At 42.8% G+C, this 18,349-nt stretch overlaps 1 protein-coding gene across 2 annotated transcripts in view; it reads right to left on the bottom strand.

The window, feature by feature from the left end:
* Positions 1-18,349, bottom strand: part of MAP3K5 (mitogen-activated protein kinase kinase kinase 5) — a 1,016,304-nt gene that overhangs the window by 413,236 nt on the left and 584,719 nt on the right. For both annotated transcript variants that reach the window (XM_086927404.1, XM_086927403.1), the window contains exon 9: positions 4,106-4,265. In XM_086927404.1, coding sequence (XP_086783530.1) covers positions 4,106-4,265 — 160 coding nt within the window. The remainder of the gene's footprint in view (positions 1-4,105; positions 4,266-18,349) is intronic.

Below are 18,349 nucleotides of genomic sequence, written 5' to 3'. Positions count from 1 at the left end.
GTACCTTCTCAGGGTGTATGGGTCAACACCCTGGACATTATCTGGCAGCATTGGTTTTCCCCATTTTCAGACAATATCACCCTCTGCTAAAGTAAGATCTTCATACACTAGGGATTTTTGGTATCTAGTCAGCTCTATGGTCTCCCATGTTCTTATCGTTGAAGTCCGCATTTCCAGGGCTCCACTTGTCATTTGCTCTAATTCCCCACAGTCACCTGTCAAATAGATTTAATAAGTCGACACTGCAATAAGGTGAGCAAAAATGTACCAATGGACAGACACCTCTCATACACTGGCAGTCTTTGGTTTACTCAAATGCATGCATTTGTTCCCTGGGGTAGGTCACCCCGTGTAGACTCTTGAGCTGTATTAGTCTGAAACTAGTCTTGATCAAAACGTCTCTGGCGGAGAGGGGGAGACGAATTAAGGCCTCTACCATATGTCATCTTCTATTGTGTAGACATTTCAATCCCATTCGTTTCACTATTTGATCAGGTCCTTGCATGTGTTATTTATTAGGGTGCTTTAAGTCATGTATTTACCCTTGGGTATACGGTGTGTCCCGCAGCCTGTTTTCTAACAGCGAGTTGTCTGTCTTGTGCAGGCTTTTCATTGATATTTTCAGTTCAAAGACTTGGTGTGCCAAAGAAATACATTTAGCTCAGTATATCATGCCGCTCTATCTCCTTAACCCTAAAAAACAGTTGTACTGATGAAGCGACTATTGCACAAATGAACCCTAAACAGTTGTGGTCAGTTTGACCATTATCCGCAGGACGCCTAAATAGGGGACACGTCCTGTAGATAATGGCTCCACTGTTGGATACAAGAGGAAGGTGCAACACATGGTGCAAGCAACAAGAACGAGTCTTACAAAGAGGAGGACACAGAAAAAGTTGGAAGTAGGGGTAAAGCAGACAAAATTAGAAGTAGAAGCAGAAAGAACATGTCCTGGCAAGGTAAAGAGCAGTACAATCACACCAACACACATCAAACTGGAAGCGGTTATTTGGGCAGAAGTATCTGCTTATTGAACCTAGTCAAATTAGCATGTGTCGCCCCTGCTGCTTCACAGGCGCACAGAATAACAAACAGCTCTGGGCACGTTAGCAAGAAGTGGAGAAGCAGACGGGATTTTTCACACTTTTTTTCTCGAGCGGATGTGAGCTTTGGTCTGTGATGGCTCCAGAGATTTGCGACCTCTCTTTTGAAAATTAATCATAACTCCAGTGGCCTGCAGGAGGTTAGATGATGCCACAGCTCTTTCTACAGACGCTACATGTTCAACACGTCTTATCTCTTTGGACAGATACCAAAAGCACTTTGCAGACACAGTGCGTTGTTATCGCCCACTTTGAATATGTCTACATCCAGGCGACCGCAGAGGAATTCAACAGTGACTACAGAACATTCCAAAGAGTGAGCATAAAACTTTCAGTACTGCAGACCGGTGTACCTTAAGTCAGCAGTAGAGTGGAGTGGAGTGGAGTAATAGGCAACACAATTTCTCATCGAGCCTGGTTACCAACCAATTAGTCTACATACTAGGCCTTTAAGAAACGAACAGCCCTGAGATGAATCGCACAGTCTGTGCACGATGTAAGATGGTTGTCACAGGATGTCACATCCTGTTATGGAACTATGATCGTTTAATGGAAAAAATCCAACTTCCGTCTTTGGTAGTCCATTAAACTTTCTGCATTTGACTTAATTGGAAATGCTGGTGCTGGACTGTTGAGTGTTAACTACAATAATGTCCACGGGACTAAGAAGTGCATCTATTTCAGAGGTCGATGGAGAAGGAGAAAAACACAACGGTTGGAAGGCAGGAAAGCACATGAGAAATAAATAAAATGGACAGCACAATGGACACAGATAGAAAGTGAAAAACATGGCAAAATGCAGGATTTGCACTAAGGTGCCAGTGAGACATGGAAAGGGTTTTCTAAGGAAGAGCCTGACTTTTATTCACCCACAGTAGGAAGTCTAAGGCCACTGGGACTGGTCTTCTTAGGAACATGGACGACAAAATACCCAGTACCTCGGCCTTCATGAATATGTATTTTCGCAGGTTCTGGCCATTCACAACATGGCCACGAGACTAGCAAGTGAGCTAAATTTTACTAAATGTCAGAAGCCAAATGCTCCTTGTGCTGGCTCAAGTTGAAGCAAATGGTGTTTTTTTAGGATGATGTGCTTTGTTAACTTTACTTACTAAAAAACAAGGCCAAACTTTGACAAATTCCTCTTTAGGCTACCAAGAGTAGTGTCTTTGGTTCTGCTTCAAATCACAAGTTACAAGCACGCTTGTCGATTATTTTAGCTTAAACTTGGAAATATCTCCTCCCCCATGAAAAACTGCAATGACATCCTGGAATGGATTAACTCTATCACAGCACTCAACTGCACACTGACCATAGTGGATTCTGCCAAATCTCTCTGTACATTCTTGGACAGCAACCTGAATATGCATGAACACATCATCTCGATGGCCAAAACTGGCAGGTTCCACCTGAGCTACTTGAGAAAACTAAAACCCCTCCTTGAAACCGCCGACCTAAAAACCGCAGTTCAGGCGTTAGTTATCTCCAGAATTGAATACGGCTGCTCTACCCTATCAGGCCTACAAAAGACTTCCACAGCCTCTCTAAAAGCTTGCCTCAACGCAGCAGCTAGACTCTGATCTGGCTCTAAACAATGTGCCCACATTTCACCTCATCTGAAGGCCTTGAACTGGCTTCCTTTTGAAGCCAGAATCCAGCTCAAGCTGGCCTGTATCACACACAAGGCCTTGTACACAAACTCTCCGGCATATCTCGCCCAGAAAATCGTGGTATCAGGGAGATTTAGAAACTCCCGGTCCGCCAGAGACAGTGTGCTCCAGCCACCCCGCTTCCGCAAGGTAAAAACATATAACAGAGCGTTCTCTGGGGCTGCACCAAGAATCTGGAACTCGCTACTATCCTCCATCAAAAGAATAACTTCTCTGTCAATCTTCAAAAAGGAAGCTAAAACCTTCCTAATGAGCAAATTCCTCCAACAACTCTCCTTTGTTGTGCATACCGCCTTTTGTCATGGCTTTTGTTTCTGTGCATAATCTCCTGTACTGCTTGCCCTCTTTCCGTGTACATATTCTCACACCTTCAAATGTTTTGCTGGTTCTCTCTGCCTTTTGCCATCATATCTCCCCTCTTATACAATTGCTAGTTTTCTCTTTTTATTACTGACATGTCCTCTGCTGATTATGGTACTGTACTGATTATTGTATATAATTCTGGCTTTTGTCCTAATGTAGTCAATTCCCTAATCCCCATCCTTGGGTTTCGCCTGTGCCTAACCTGTACGTAACGTGTACTCCATGCAAAGCACTCCGATACCCTAACGGTTCGCGTTTACGCTCTAGAAAACCTCAAATAAATAAATAAATAAATATTCTGAATTAACTATGCTTTACGAATATCACAGTACATTTTTCAGAGCTTTACTCACATTGTCTTTTAATTGTGTTATTTGGTTGTTTGTCTTTGGTCAGGTCATGCTTGTTTTCTTAGGGCCATGCATGATTTTAATATGGCTCCTAGAGCAATGGCACCTTAGTGTGGTAGTGTGCTTTAGAAGTGAACAAACAAAATAAATATAGCATTTTCTGAAAAGACTGAACAGACACCCACCTCTAAACGACTAGGTTTTCAGATTTAACCCTACAGAGTAGGTCCTTGGATGCTCACCTACACATTTTATTCATTTTGCTTTTCTTTGATGGATTGGGGTCAGCTGGACCGGTCATGACTTGCCTAAACTAAAGCAACCCAAAGGAATCCAGTGAAATCTAGAGCTTACTGTCTGCCTGGTTCAGTGTTATTAGACCCCTATATGTGAAATTCTTTCTTAGATGTAAATAATGTTCCTTTTGGTTCCATGTTATGATTTAAAGAAAAGTTTACATTTCCATTGACGTGTGTTCCTCAGTGAAATCAACAAATTAGAAAAAAAGGTTAATTCATGAAAGAAACGGATATGCTTGAACAACGTATTTCCAACATTGGTTTCCAACAATGTACATCAGTAACAATTGTGTATCTATAAAGCATTTGTTGCTACTCACCAGGCGGGGGCTTTCAGCTTGAAGAGTTTTTCTGATGCTTGGATCACTTTCATGTGGTCATTGGCGAGGACACTGGCTCCGAGGAAGAATCCTACGTCCCAGTAACGCTGAATGTTTTCCAAGTTCCCCTTTTTGCCAAGCAGGCTACTGAGCTTTACTCCTGTGCCATGAAATAAAGATAGATACATTGAGCCCAGCTACAAAAAGAACCACCAGACAACTAAAAACTCAATAGCAGAGGTGATTCGCATAAACTACAAAAGCAGGTATCTACCCCCCACCATCGATGTGCAGTTATCTTTTTTATAATTATTTTAATTGAAGTTTTCTTAGATTGTACAATACAAGTTAGTAATATTCCACATGTGATCAAATATTTCCTAACATTTGTTCGTCGTAAACAACATGAACATGAAACATCAAAACCCGCCTCCTCCACTCACTCCGCCAAATTCTGACGGCAGCCTTGGATGCGCACTTTTATGAAAAGGTATCTTGTAAACCAACAGGTTAAAGCACTAAATAACAACTACCAGCAGAAATTGAAAACCGACTGTGTATGGGGGTACTAACGGCAATTCTCTCCAATTGCAGAAGGAAAACACAAGAAAAAGGACTTGTGGAGATCAAGAGAAGGCTGGACTCTACAAAGAAGCTGCATGAGACAAGGTATTGTTTTTTAAAGTAGTGGAAGGAAAGTGTGAGTCTGGGTGGAGAAATCATATTAGTAATGTTAAATTGGGGGTAGGAGGGATTAGAAAAGGAGTGGCATCTGGCCATATCGTGGCCTGAAGTGTGGGGGAAGATTGGCAAAGAAGAGGGGAATATGCGTATCAGCCCTTTATTCATGAAGATAGGCTTCCAGGATCTGATTAAATTGAGGACATCCCTTGCCTTGCTAATTTCTTAATTCCACATGTACTCTATTACTATGCAGCACACCTCTACTGTCTTATCTTATGAATATTAATGGGCGTATGACTATAACGACTATGGGAGTTAAGACAATAAATGTAAAAATTAAAAAGGTGAACAGAGGTCGATGACTTTTGACAATATGGCGGAGGTAATTATTGTGGAAGTTGGTGAAAGGTCAATACAAATGTTAGTAGGAGATCAAAGAGAGGCACGAAGCACTGGGAATGCTGAGCCAGCCTGGCCGAGCATACTGGCGGAACCTCATCTAGAGAACCCTGTCAGCTCTGGAGGCCACATTTTAAGGATTAAGACAGACTGCTGAGTTCTTACTAAAACTGAGCTTGGTTTGTGCCTAAGGTCCAACGAGGAAATGCTAAATAATGCCATTCACAGAGTAAATGGTGTAAGGGGAGTGTGTTAGAGATGCTAGACATTCTCTTCTGGTAATGGAAGGTGAAGAAAGAATATAACCGGACTCTGAACCTAGGAAACCGTCTATCAGTGACTGAGCGCAAGTGCTTTTCTTGACTTAAAAGTGCATTTTGGCCCTTTTGCCACAGTTGGCACCTCAGACAAAGATGTCCATGTATTTTAACAGTATTTAGTCTTCATACTGTATACAATTCAAGTTACAGATCATCAGAGATAAGAGGGCGTCTAGTGGTATATACCTTGTGAGCTGCACAGTAAGAACTTTTTTGCATATTCCTTGATCGCACAGTTGCTGAATTTTATGAGCTGGATAGCAATGTCAGATGAGGCACTCACCGTCATTATAGGCAGCAAGCAAAGATAGTGGCATGGGTTTGTGATGCCCGCGTACAAAGACGGAGGTAGTGATGCAATCTGTTCACAAACATACAACCGATACTAGCAGCAAAGGGAAGAACAGAACTAGGTTATCCACTGTTTAAGGGCTGCAGCTTATAAGAGCATATCATGGTAGTCACCACCTGAAGTCCAATAGCTTCACTGTGTACATCCAAGGCTGAAGCTGTGTATGAGAGGGGTTATATTTGTTCTGTTCCTCCTGGGACACAATAGTTTCTTTTTCAAATCACTGAGTTTAAATGTACACATGCATATCATTTGTGGCTTGGATTTACACAGAAATACACAAAGCCCTCACTCACAAAGCTATCTACATCTAATATCCTGACGCTGTCCGGTGATCACAAACGTCAGATATGGTCTTATAATGATCAGGGTGCTCTCAAGTGGAGCATGCCACGCCTGGATTTGTAGCCATGACAGCGCAAATCAATTTGAATTTTAGTTGGATTAAGAAAAGATGTTATTTAATGGAGGCAAGAGCCATGACTTTCGAAGAATATGCAGAAAGATCAGCTACCTGGAAAACCACCTGGATTTCAGTGTTACATCCTCGACCAACATACGCTTTGAAGTAAAAAATAATTATAATTACAGGGAGGAAAAATAGATTAAGATGCTGACTGTCTTGACGATCCTGTGCGCCAGTTTGAAACTAAGTGGTTTGTCAAGTTTGGATTGACCCTTTTCAGTAATAAACCTGAAGGTGGGATGTCAAGATGATTAGTTGGGCAATGCCAGCCCTCTTTCAAATTCAAGACCACATCTAAGTGATTCAATGCACTAAATTCAGAACAGTACCGATAGGTGGCGTTTCCTGGACAGATCCAGGATAGGGCATGCGGATCCTGTTTTTATCACATGTAAAACAGTCAAGGCAAAACATCTGGTCTTATGACCGGTCTGGACTCTATATGTGTTTTCATAAGCATTTCTTAAGCACTCATCCAGAGAAAAGATGGGATAAGGAAGGCATTTGAAAAAGGTAAATGCCGCACTCGCCTATGAGTGACATCCAGGAGTCATGGTTAAGAGGGCTTGGCAGTGAAGAAAGTGGAGAACTATACTCCCTAAGGTGATGGTGTTCAGAGTTGTGAAAAATCCAAGCTGTTTGAGAAGTCAAACAACGTACAGAATAGACAGAGCGAAATCTTTTGGGCATTACATAGCTTTCTTCTGGTAGGTTTGTACAGTGAGCCTTAAACATACGATAGGCCTGGAACTGGGCTCCACTATCCAAGTCTTTGTGGTGACTGGCAAAGGGTTGGATGTCATCGTACCTCGTTCATTTAAGAGGTAATCTCCAGAGGCCGAAAAGAGCAGCCCACTGCCATTAAACTCAAAGTCAAGAGCCTTTAAAGTATGGTCAGATTTGGAACTGATCACTCCAGCCAAAGCTGCCTCTTTAATGCGCCAATAACAACGTTCACCTGGTGATCTCAGTCATCACGGAACACCTACTTTGTATTCAGTAGTTGCCTGTCCTCCCACTCCAGACAAGAACTGGATTTCGTCTGTGATCTTTCTGAGAGGTAAGTGCAAACAAGGCCTACTTATGTGCACAACTCGGCTATGTCAAGGCAGCCTACCTGCTTAACTGGCAAAGATACTGAAGGATAGCCCTCTGGAAAAAGAAGCTTATGCCAGAAAAGATGGTCAAAGAGGACATATGTAGACTAATGCTGGAGCCGATTGTGGATGGGGTTTCTCCTCTCTTAGTTTGATGCTACCCCATGGGCACACAGGATGCTACATTGTATACATGAATGGGGGGAGTGGGGGCTGGGGGGCAGGGTCTTGCTCCAATTGCGATTATGGGATGGTATGTGCAACAGGGGGGTGGAAGTTTATTTGTGCTTTTCCTCTTCTAAAAGGAAGGGGGGATTTCTTTCAGCTGCATTGCATTTTTATATCCTTGCTACATTTCTTTCCTTAACAAAAAAGTCAAAGTCATGATGTTGTTTATTGATTGTGAAGAGGCCTCTGGGGTACAGAGTCCTGCGGTATATTTGTCATTTGATGATTAAAATTTGTTTAAAAAAAAAAAGGACATATGTAAGACCCAGGTAATTAACCCGCCTGACTGCTTACTTAACCTTCAGAGTAGGGGGGGGGACAAGATCTGTGAAGCTTAGAGGATATTATTTGGGAAGCTGTACTAATGCACTACAGAGAGGTGAGCATATAAGAGGATCTGCATCTCAGCTAACTGAATATGAACATAAATCGTCTCCAACCTGGGTGAAAAGGTGTGAAGGCAAGGATAGATGTATCGGGTGGAAATGGTGATGTAAGAAGTGAGATGGTGCCCTCCAAAATTTCAGATGAACTGGGAGAACATTTTGGGAGATGGGTTAGCGATTGCTGCCCATGACTAGAGAATTACCTGTGGAAGAAACCTTCAAATGTGTAGCCACTAGAAGGACAACGCTAGATAGATTGCATTTTATTCTATTTTGTATTTACTACATCCAAGTGGTACCTATTTTCACAACTTACGAGATCAGTCTGTGGCTACAAGGTATTCCTATGCCAAGCAGTATTATTAATTACCCAGTAAATTACTGTTTACATTTTTCTTCATTCATATTCTCCACACACACAAAATAAAAAAAGAATGTTATTTGAAAAACCTATACACTTCCTTTGTAATGGAAGAATGGAAGCCTCATCATTATTAGAAGACGGACATGGAAAATATACAATGAAAGGCAGAGGTGGTCTCTTGGTGGATCTCTGCAACCCGAGTGGTTAGATGTGCATGAAGGTGGGGTGGTGGATCAACCACCTCCGGCACCCCCAGGCAATAAAGTTTGCTACAGGGCCACCTGCTCCCGCAAAACAGGACCTTATGAGAAGTATAAAAGACCAATAGGTATATGTATGTGGCATTTGTGTAGAGAAAACCTAGTCAACAGGACACTTGGGCACAGTGCACAGCCTATGGGCAAAGGTACAGTCCAAAAGTGATTGGAGGGGAGAATGAGTTTTGGGACTGGACTGGTACTTTGCCGTGATATGGTGCGGTTCGCGAGCTGATGCCACTTCTAGAAGGATATAAAATTGGACAGAGAAAATCTTCCAGGTCCACAGAAGATAACATTGGAAAGAGGTAGGGAAAGCTCTGAGGAGTTGACTTTCCAAGTATATTGTGCTTCTTTATTTATACCTGTACAAATGGCAAAAAGCCTAATCACACCTACCTGGTCAAGGGCACGAAGACAGGGAAACAATTACAGGAAATAAAAAGATAATGTGGGCAGGAGTTCCTCTTGAAGACATCTACATGTACAGGCAAAAATAACTAGGTAACTTTGAGAACTTTTTCAGGAGTTCCACTGCAATCAGGGGCCACTGGTCTCAACATATGACCCTTTTAAGCCCCAGGACTGGTGTCCTGGGGCTTACTATTAAACCTAAAACATATCAACAAATTCATGTCTTTATCATTTGACCCTTTGGGCAGCAGAGTTACAGTCCAAGACTCAGTGAGCTGATTTGGGATTAAAGGCTTGGCACTCAATGAAACATATGACATCAAATAACAAAACACAGTCCAGCCAGTACTTCTTTTTTTTTTAAATAAACTTATGGTAATGTAGACGCACAATAGAATTACTGTACATAATCACCATAGGGCACCTGAAGCTACATATGGACTGTAATTCACAAACAGGAATAAGTGGGGCAGTTCAAACTGTTCACTGTGAACAGGTCTATGAGGTTACGCTCATTATACTGTGGTCCTTCAAGGGGAATCTCGGAGGAATTGTCTGTGGGGCCAGTTCGTCATTCAATCCCAAGAGTTACCGTTTGGAAGCCAAAGATATAGGATGGTTTCCCTCACTTTTGGGGTCCCAATAACTTACTGACCTTGCTAATAGTTCACGATGGCCAGGACTGCAGTTCATTGTTAGTTGACAATCTTGCTGTTAACGTTACTGTGCGCCTTGCACAGCCCACCGAGTGATATACATCTCCTTCTCCCCAGCCCAGCCAATGCTGGTTGCCGTCGGGGTGAACATGTGAGCATACGATTTATCAGCTCACCATGGGCAGCACCCATACCGGCCACAGGCGGCTGTGCGGCATTTATTCTGCTCGTCTTGCTCCTCAAGCGTTTCCTTGGGCCCAGGCAACAACGTCCCACCCAAATAAAGCTAGAAGCCACCCCCATGGAAATGGTGAGTCAGGCGACGTCCAATGTTCTATTCTGTGAACAGGATCTAGTATCCTCCTTGGCACAACTCAGTCCAGTGAAACTCCTGACTGCAGTCCTAAGTTGATGACTACCTCTTGATTCAATATTCAACTTTGAGAACAGTCTGAGCAGTTCTGCCTCTTGCTTAATCCACTCAGACTCGTCAAATCATGGTCTTTGATACCAGGTGCATGTAGGAAGGTGTAGAGGAGCTAGGAGTCTCCTGTCAGGAGAAATCAAACAATGGTATTAAAGAAAAGGAAGCTGACCCCCTTAACTACCTATTAACCTGTGAGGGATGGGGGTAGTCATTACAGTGAACAATGTGCCTGGAAAGGGCAAAAGGGCATTGGGAAATATCTAAACTTCAAAAGGACGCTCAGTATTCTCTTCTCCGTACCCAAAAGCCTGACCCACTGCAATGGATACCTGGAAAGCCATTAAGAAGCTTTGAATGTCATCTATGCTGTCTGGAAGTTCTCTGCAACCTTCTATCATAGGTACCAGTCGGATGTAGCAAATACAAAATGGATTTCACAGTGGCTATGGCTGCATGTACCACTCACACTCCACACTCATCTTCTACATAAGCAGATAAATATGCACCAATCAATTGTGCATATTGATGGGTGAGGGTCTAGCAGCAGGGTACTCTTATGTCACTTTAAATATGCGGGAGAGGCCTGTAGTGTTCCCTCCTAAGCTGGGTCAGGTGAACACGTCCGAGTTGCCACTCTAATCAACCCCCACAGTCTCTTGCCTACAGCCTTGTGTACTGACAGCAGTCAGTACACAAGGAGGGGGCGCATGGTATATCTCTACATATTACAGTGCCAACCTCTGGGTGCCAGCCCGGGTCACAAATGCCTCCATTATACACGCATGATTGTTGTGTGTGCTGAGGTGGGCGGTCAAAAAACAACAGCTTGTTATGTCCCAAGCCATACAGGGGACCTTTCTGTGCCTCAACAGTAGTAAAGTTTTTTCCAAAATTAGTCTTTCTGCACCCGAGTTTGCAGACATTCATCTTGTGGTTCAAAATACTCATGCATTTAGAGACATTGAGGATTACTTCTAAATAGATAAGTAGGTACAATCAGTCAGTTACCAAGATTCCCTCTTGGTGGTGTGTACTACATATAGCAGAAAGGTTGTGGAAACTCTGAGTGGTGTGCTCCACCGGCTAGGAAGGCCCAGAGGCGGAGCACTTTACACCACTCTGCCCGCAAGGACCACATTTAATGGTACAATGCCCATTACAAACGGGTCCCCACCAGAATAGTCTTCAACTGCCTCATCACAGCGCCAGCAGAGACAGGCTCATACCACTATGAAGAAGACGACTATTTTGCTGTTCTTATCCAGGGGGTGCATGGTGTGTGAGGGGAGCACAAGGCATCCCCTTGTATTAGGCTGACCCAGGGATCTAAGCCCACTTCCAGACTTTGGTATCCTAAAAGCGCCACATGCAGTGGGAGATGGGGTGAGGGGATGGGGTAGTTCTTCACCACGCTCACATTGCAAGCCAGCTGTAAAAGCTGTGCAAAATAGCCATTTCTTTTTTCAATCGAGATATTTGCAAAAAATCTTTTTTTATCTGAGCAACATTCTTACATCGACACTATCATTTGGGAGAATAGTTAACAGGAATAAAATTCCAATAAACATTAACAAAAGGAGCAGGATATGTCATAAAAACAACTATTCATAATCAACTCAGGGTTTCTCTCTCATTTCTATTTTACGAAAATGAGAAAGTTCTCAACACTCAAGTTTGTTTGAGGCTTTTTTTCCCCTGTGTAGCAGACATCATCTGGTTCTAAGCAGGTTCTAAGTTTTAATTTAAAATTAATTTTGCTTTTCATTTCGTAGCACAACATTTCATTTTCATAAGCAAAAAAGAGTCTAACTAGGCTGATTAAAGTCGGCGCTATATTTACATCTTTACCTAATTTCAGGCCGAGCTCCGGCCAGCCACCATCACGCATCATATTTAAGATTTCACATCCTACACCTCACCGCTATTTATAAACCTGAAGACAGAGGGGCCTGAAAAAACATTCTTCGCAGCTGACACCAGTAATTCCGAGTTTCCTGCCAGCACAGGGCATCCTTCCTGTTTTCTGCCGCTGCTGATCTTTATAATGTTCTACATTTGGCCACCAACTACATTTTAAAAATAAGACGCTCGAGCAACGCAAGCCACCGATTTGTACATACAGTACTACTGGCTGGTTAAAGATTTTACCTCATTTGGACCAGTTTAACAAATACAGAGATAAAATAAATGAAACATAACCATTCAAGCTTTGCTAAAGGGCTTCCACTGCACATGAGCATGGGTTGCCACATTTTTAGTAACGTTTGATCCAATTGACCAAGAAACAAAAATACTTTCGTTAAAATCTGTGGATTATGCATTAGATGATGAATTAAGTGCAAGTAAGTCCAGTTGATGATTATGCAGAAACCGCCGCTGCCACAAAATCGCATAATTCTGGTGGGCCAGTTTATAGTTAATCAATAACATTGTGAACAAGTTTTCCAAGAAATAAGTTAACTGAATAAAATTAATTTTAAAGGCCCACTTCTTTCACAATCTGCAGAATTTGTATCAGATGTAGGGTGTGAGACTTTTTCCACCGTCTACTTCAGTCTCTTGTGAAACGTTTGCTTTTAGGTGTTTTTGAACATTTCTTGCCTTCTATACTGGAGGCTCTCTGGAGAATCTTTCAGCGGAAAATGATACAGAGAAGTGAGAGAATAGAACAATGAGACAAGCGTTGGCAAGGCCAACAGGTCTATTGTTGGACACCAGCCCTTTGGCGTTGTCAATGTTTACTGTGTTGTGCCATAGTTTTCACAAAACATTATTTGCAAAGCTGCAGAGCCCTCATAAATCTTTAAATAAAACATTGGCTAAAGGCAAAAATATATTTTGGTTTCAAAAAGCAGCCATTATCACAGTAGTCCGTGGCCCCTAAGGGAACTAAATTGAGTGCAGTTGTGCTCCTTGTAAAAGAGCAGAATGCCTTTTCCCTCATAGTAAAGTTAGCCAATGGCTGAAGTGGGCTGCCTCAGTGCCCCCAAGCTGTACACTGCAGTGAGCAGAAACAACACGTGAATAACATACCAATGGATGAAGAGAGCCATCTGAAAGCTACTATACAAGTACATAATACAAATACATTTGAAAACTTTTTTTAAAAAAAGGTCTGGTCTAACTCCAGACCTAAAAAAAATCGGTATCATTCTACCGCAAAGACAGACCAAACTATCTGAAGTACTTCTGTTTCCAATGGATGAGAAAGAATTCAAAGCTAAAGGTATAGATTAATTTACATCGGCAGCTTTAACCTATAGTCCTCAGAAACCTAGACGTCCGCGTATACATATGTCCTCTATTATTTTCTGTCAATAAACAACCATTTTGAGCAAAACAACACTATAAAGATTGCTCCTCCTACGAGGATAATAGTTTCATCAGGTAACAGTAATCATTTACTTTAAGTCCGCTGTATTGACTGTCCAATATATTTGAATATACGTATTAATACAACTAATAAATACATGGTTAAACAATATTCATAAGCATTAAAATTTTCTTTATCAGGGCATAGAGAAACTAAAGATAACGAACAAAAACACATACAGTACCGTCAACTTGAGTCCAGTGACAGACATTGGCATTTTTCTATGTATATCATTATGCAATCAAACTTCCCCAGATTTTAAAATATCCCTTTTCTTTAGATTTAGAATGAACATAAAAAAAGCATTCTTGATGTTCAACTTTCTGTAGATTTTGAATCCGCTGGTCAAAAGTTAATGGTAAGGGACTTTCCAATAATTGGTATTAAAAAGTGTGTAATTAATAAGGAAATTAAAACAAGGGTAATTTGTGAGTTTTTAACAGTAGTGGATCCTAAAGCAGGCCAACATATTTGACTTTAGCAGTAGGCATCAAGTGAACTTTAAAATGTACACTATGAGAGAGAAAACTGTCAGCCCAAAATTGTGCAGACGACAGGTAACACATATGCAGCCAATCCCCATCTACAAGATAGCAGCAAAAGCCTTGGTGGAAATTAAGAGCTGCCTTATAACTCGTCGCCCCAATTTTCCTTCTGCCCAACGGGGCTCAGAGGGCAGCCCAGTCTGCTGTCACCGCTGCGAAAAACACTTTTCACTCAGTGAGAGGGTCTCAAAATGGAGTGATGGGATACTTCGTACTTTGTACTGGTGATCGAGCGCGACTGTGCTCTTAATTTGAAGGGGTACATTATAATTGTGGGTAGTTCACACCTGCACATAATGCCAAATGTCTTATTAGCATTTGGTTATTAGAACGTGTAAGGTAATAACGTGTAAAGTGAAGTAATTGAGATATTTCTGACAATGTGAAGAAATTGACATTGCAAATGTAATTGTGATCACATGATGAAGCTATGATGTGATTTCATAAATAATTAATGAGAAATTCGTTTGTTATATGATGCATTGATTTAAATGTGCACAGTAATAATGCCCATGTATAAGTGTGATTCATGACATTTCATTTATTCTTATGTTATCCGAATTTGTAGGCCTCATGTGTATTTCTCCCTGGCTCTTCAGATGGCTTGTTCGTAAGGTTCATGTGTATGCAGAATCTTTTCTTTCTCACATTTCTGTTGCAGGTGAAGAAAATCGTCTTTGTTAGGTTAGAATACCGTTTTTATTTTAGTAGTTAGGCTTTGGGAGGAGAGGATACATATGAACAAGAGGTGCTGACAATGTGGGATGGTGTACTTTCTCACAGAGGAAGGCCTGGGAATCAAGGTCATCGAGCCAGTGCTGGGAACATCGAAATCGCATGGAAAGTTACCTAAGAGGAGGTGTCTGGCTGGATGGGATGATCGTGTGATGTGATGAAGGGTGAGTCTTATGATTTCGGTGTTGGGGTTAGGGACAGTGCCCTGAGAACTTCTGGGGGAGATTTACCACCAGCAGTTGTGAGGCCCAGTAGTAAAGCGGGAGGTTTGGAAGGGAAATATCCTTATCTGCAGGGCGCCTAATCAGAAGTGACAAGGTAATTTTGGGTACCTCTCCATCCCACAGCAGCACGCTCATGGTCTCATCCACAGTTTAAAAATTTTGAAAAATGTATCCAGGACTGGAAAGGGGTTATTTTGCAAAACAAACATTTGGGCAAGTAAATCTCTCGACCCAGTAAGGAGAACATGAGTCTCCTCCACCTCTACACATCCCCCAAAGGTCAAAGACCTTCAGCAGATTTTTTTGTAGGAATGTGTTCTGTTCAGGTGTTATGAAAATCGGAAGCCCTGAGTCTCCCACCTGAAGGAGTAGCCCCGGTTCCGATCTGGCCTGCCCTTCCCCTTTCGTGAAAGTCACCAAAATGTGCTAATTATTGCATACAATCCAAAGATTTCCAGAATGGGCAGAATTCTCAGTAGAGAGTAGAGAGTGATGAGGGTCCGCCAGATGTAACACAATGTCATCAGCATAAAATGCGTTGACATTCTTCCAACCCGGGTCCCAGCAGAGGCAACATACCAGCAAATCCATGCCGATCCAGACCGCCAGTGGATCCAATGCAACTGCAAAGAGCATCCCTGTCTGGTGCAACTAGACAGTCAAATTTCCCAGAAAGCACCCCATTGACTCGGACCCTAGCCACAGGGTCTCTGTAAAACAGCCGAATTCAAGACAGGATACAAGGATCAAAGCCCATCTTACCGAGTATGGCCATTATATATGGCCATTCCAGGGAATCTAAAGCCTTTTTGGAATGCAGGGCCAAGAGGACCTCCCGGCTCACCCAGCCTATCACAGCGAGCTAGGCAGCCCATCAACAGCCTCATGTTATGTCAGTGGTCCTGTGGGGCATAAAACTGGATTGAGTCCACTGCTTGTACCAGGCAGTTTGCCAGGATTTTCGCTAGAATCTTAGTTTCGATGTTAATCAATCAGGGAAATTGGCCCGTAGGGGGCACAATCATCTGGCGATTTCCCCTCCTTGTGTATTAGGACAATTATCACCTCCCTGAGATCTTTTGGCAGCCTGACCAATTTTCTAGTGCAGTAAACCTTTTAAGCATCAGCATCACTTTTCTGGACTTCAAAAACGTAAAGAATTCTAATTGGAATCCACTGGGGCCAGAAGTCTCCCCACTATGTAGTTGTGATATAGACATGGCCACATCCCCTTCAGTAATCTCCTTCTCCAGCAAAACCCTCTGATATATATATATATATGACCAAGGTCTTATACCAGCATGTAGTCGCTCTCATACTTTAAAATGCAGCAGCAGAGGAAAGTAGATGTGCTGAGTTCATACAGTGTGAATTGTTTGTGCATTTTTGTTAAGGTTCAAATCATAGAAGTTGCTGTTGGGGGGGGTTCTCTGGCATTAAGTTGTGATTTATTGGGGTGCGCAGAAGTCAAAACGTTATCACGGACCTTCACTGTGTGATAAGAGAGTGCTTCATGTTCTCACTGGATGTTCATCAAAGATTTGCGTCACATGTTAATACTTATGTCATTCATCTTCGACTATAAGCAGAGCAGAGGGTGGAGGAGCATCGCACCAATGCTTTCTTGCGACAAGCAGAAACATAAGGGTTTGGTTGTGGGCGGGCGGGTCTGCTCTACGAGCAGAGTAGGGCAGGGAAGGAGTGGTGTGCCCACTGCTGAGTGCACATGACTGGTTTGGTTGGCCCTCTGGGGCTGACCAAACCAGTCATGCACACTCTGCCCTTCTCCAATGCAGGCTGCAATGCAGCCTACAAGGAGAACATGGCTGGGCCATTAGCCCCTGGCTGGGGGGCGTCCCGAACAATCACAACGCTGCTTGCAGCATTGTGACTGGTTTTGGGGTGGGAGCCTGGCTTCCTGTTCCTGCCAGAGGCAGGAGAGCAGAAGCAGAGACGAAGCGAGACAAGTTAAATATTTGTATTTATTATGAAATTAACCACGGGGGCGCGACCCTCCTCCCCGCATCCCCACACGCGAGTCATGCCGGCCACAACTGAAGCTGAGCCACTGAAATTATGCGGTTCTGTTGCCAAGGTGCCTTTCGCATAGTTATGGGGTGTGCCGTGTTTGCCATATAATCCATCATGTGATGAATAATTTGTAGATTTCAACAAAAAAATGTGTTTCTAGCTCACACAGGTCAAAAGTTACTAAAAGCATTGCGACACGTCTTTGCATCGTGGAAAGCACATTGTAAAATGATGACTGGCCATCTTGCAATTGCTTATTGCTGTGTTTTGGTCCTAAACTGGTACTAAGGTGAAATGTTTGCCCAGACAATGGTACCATGTGTAAAAATTACAAAATAATGACTACTGTAGCAAAACGTGCTGCTTTACACCACATAATTTGTCTTTTCTTACCATATAATTTAGTTAACCTTGCTGAATAATTTCAGTGGTTCTGACTATTTGGCCCACACTGGCTATGGCCAGACTACTGTGAAACCTGCATTATAAGAGGAGTTATTTAAAGGCATTGCGAGTATAAACTTCTCTGTGTCAGTTAGACATCTCTCCTAAATCTGGTCAACTATCAGGGACAGGCTTGACAATAGAGGGGCGTTTCGCTCGGATAATAACATTCTGAGCTTTTGTTTTGAAAAAAGAGAGCTAAAAATTCTCTTCTGCGCATATCATATCCCAGCTGGCAGGAAACTCTGTTTTTCGAGTCAGCCGCAGAAATATGCAGATACAGGATATACACAGATGTTTGCAGAATGTCCCCTGATCATCTGAGACCCTCATGCTCTGAAGTGATTATTCACAGGAAACCAGGCTTCTCTGGAGAAGGGTAAATCGGAGCCGTGTGTGGTCTTGTAAGGACGCAGACTGACTGACTTTACCATGAACACACGCGCACACGTATCCTACTCCTCGTGGTATCACTAGAGATGTTCACGAAATTCATGGTAACACGCAGGTGCCTGATACGCCGACAACTTGCTTCACATTGCCTACTTGGTTCACCTCAGGGCCATTCCAAAATGGAATTGACCCGCACAGTGCCCGGGTCGGGAAGACAATGTGGGGTTTGTTGTTGGCGCGGGGGACGTTGAGGTGTGACGGCCTGAGGTGTGAGGTGGATGTAAGTAAGGCAGGTGGTTGATAGGATGCTAACAATTACTCTGAGGTACACTAAAGGCTGATTACAAAGTTTTTAACGGACCCCATTGAGACCAAGTGGATTGGACGAGCTGCTGTTTGCAGGACATTAAGTCAGGTAGCTCCGTGCTGCACCCCCTCGGAATATTTGG

This window comes from Lissotriton vulgaris, chromosome 6 (assembly GCF_964263255.1).
Source record: "Lissotriton vulgaris chromosome 6, aLisVul1.2, whole genome shotgun sequence".
Taxonomy (NCBI): domain Eukaryota; kingdom Metazoa; phylum Chordata; class Amphibia; order Caudata; family Salamandridae; genus Lissotriton; species Lissotriton vulgaris.
This window is presented reverse-complemented; position numbering and strand designations above follow the sequence as displayed.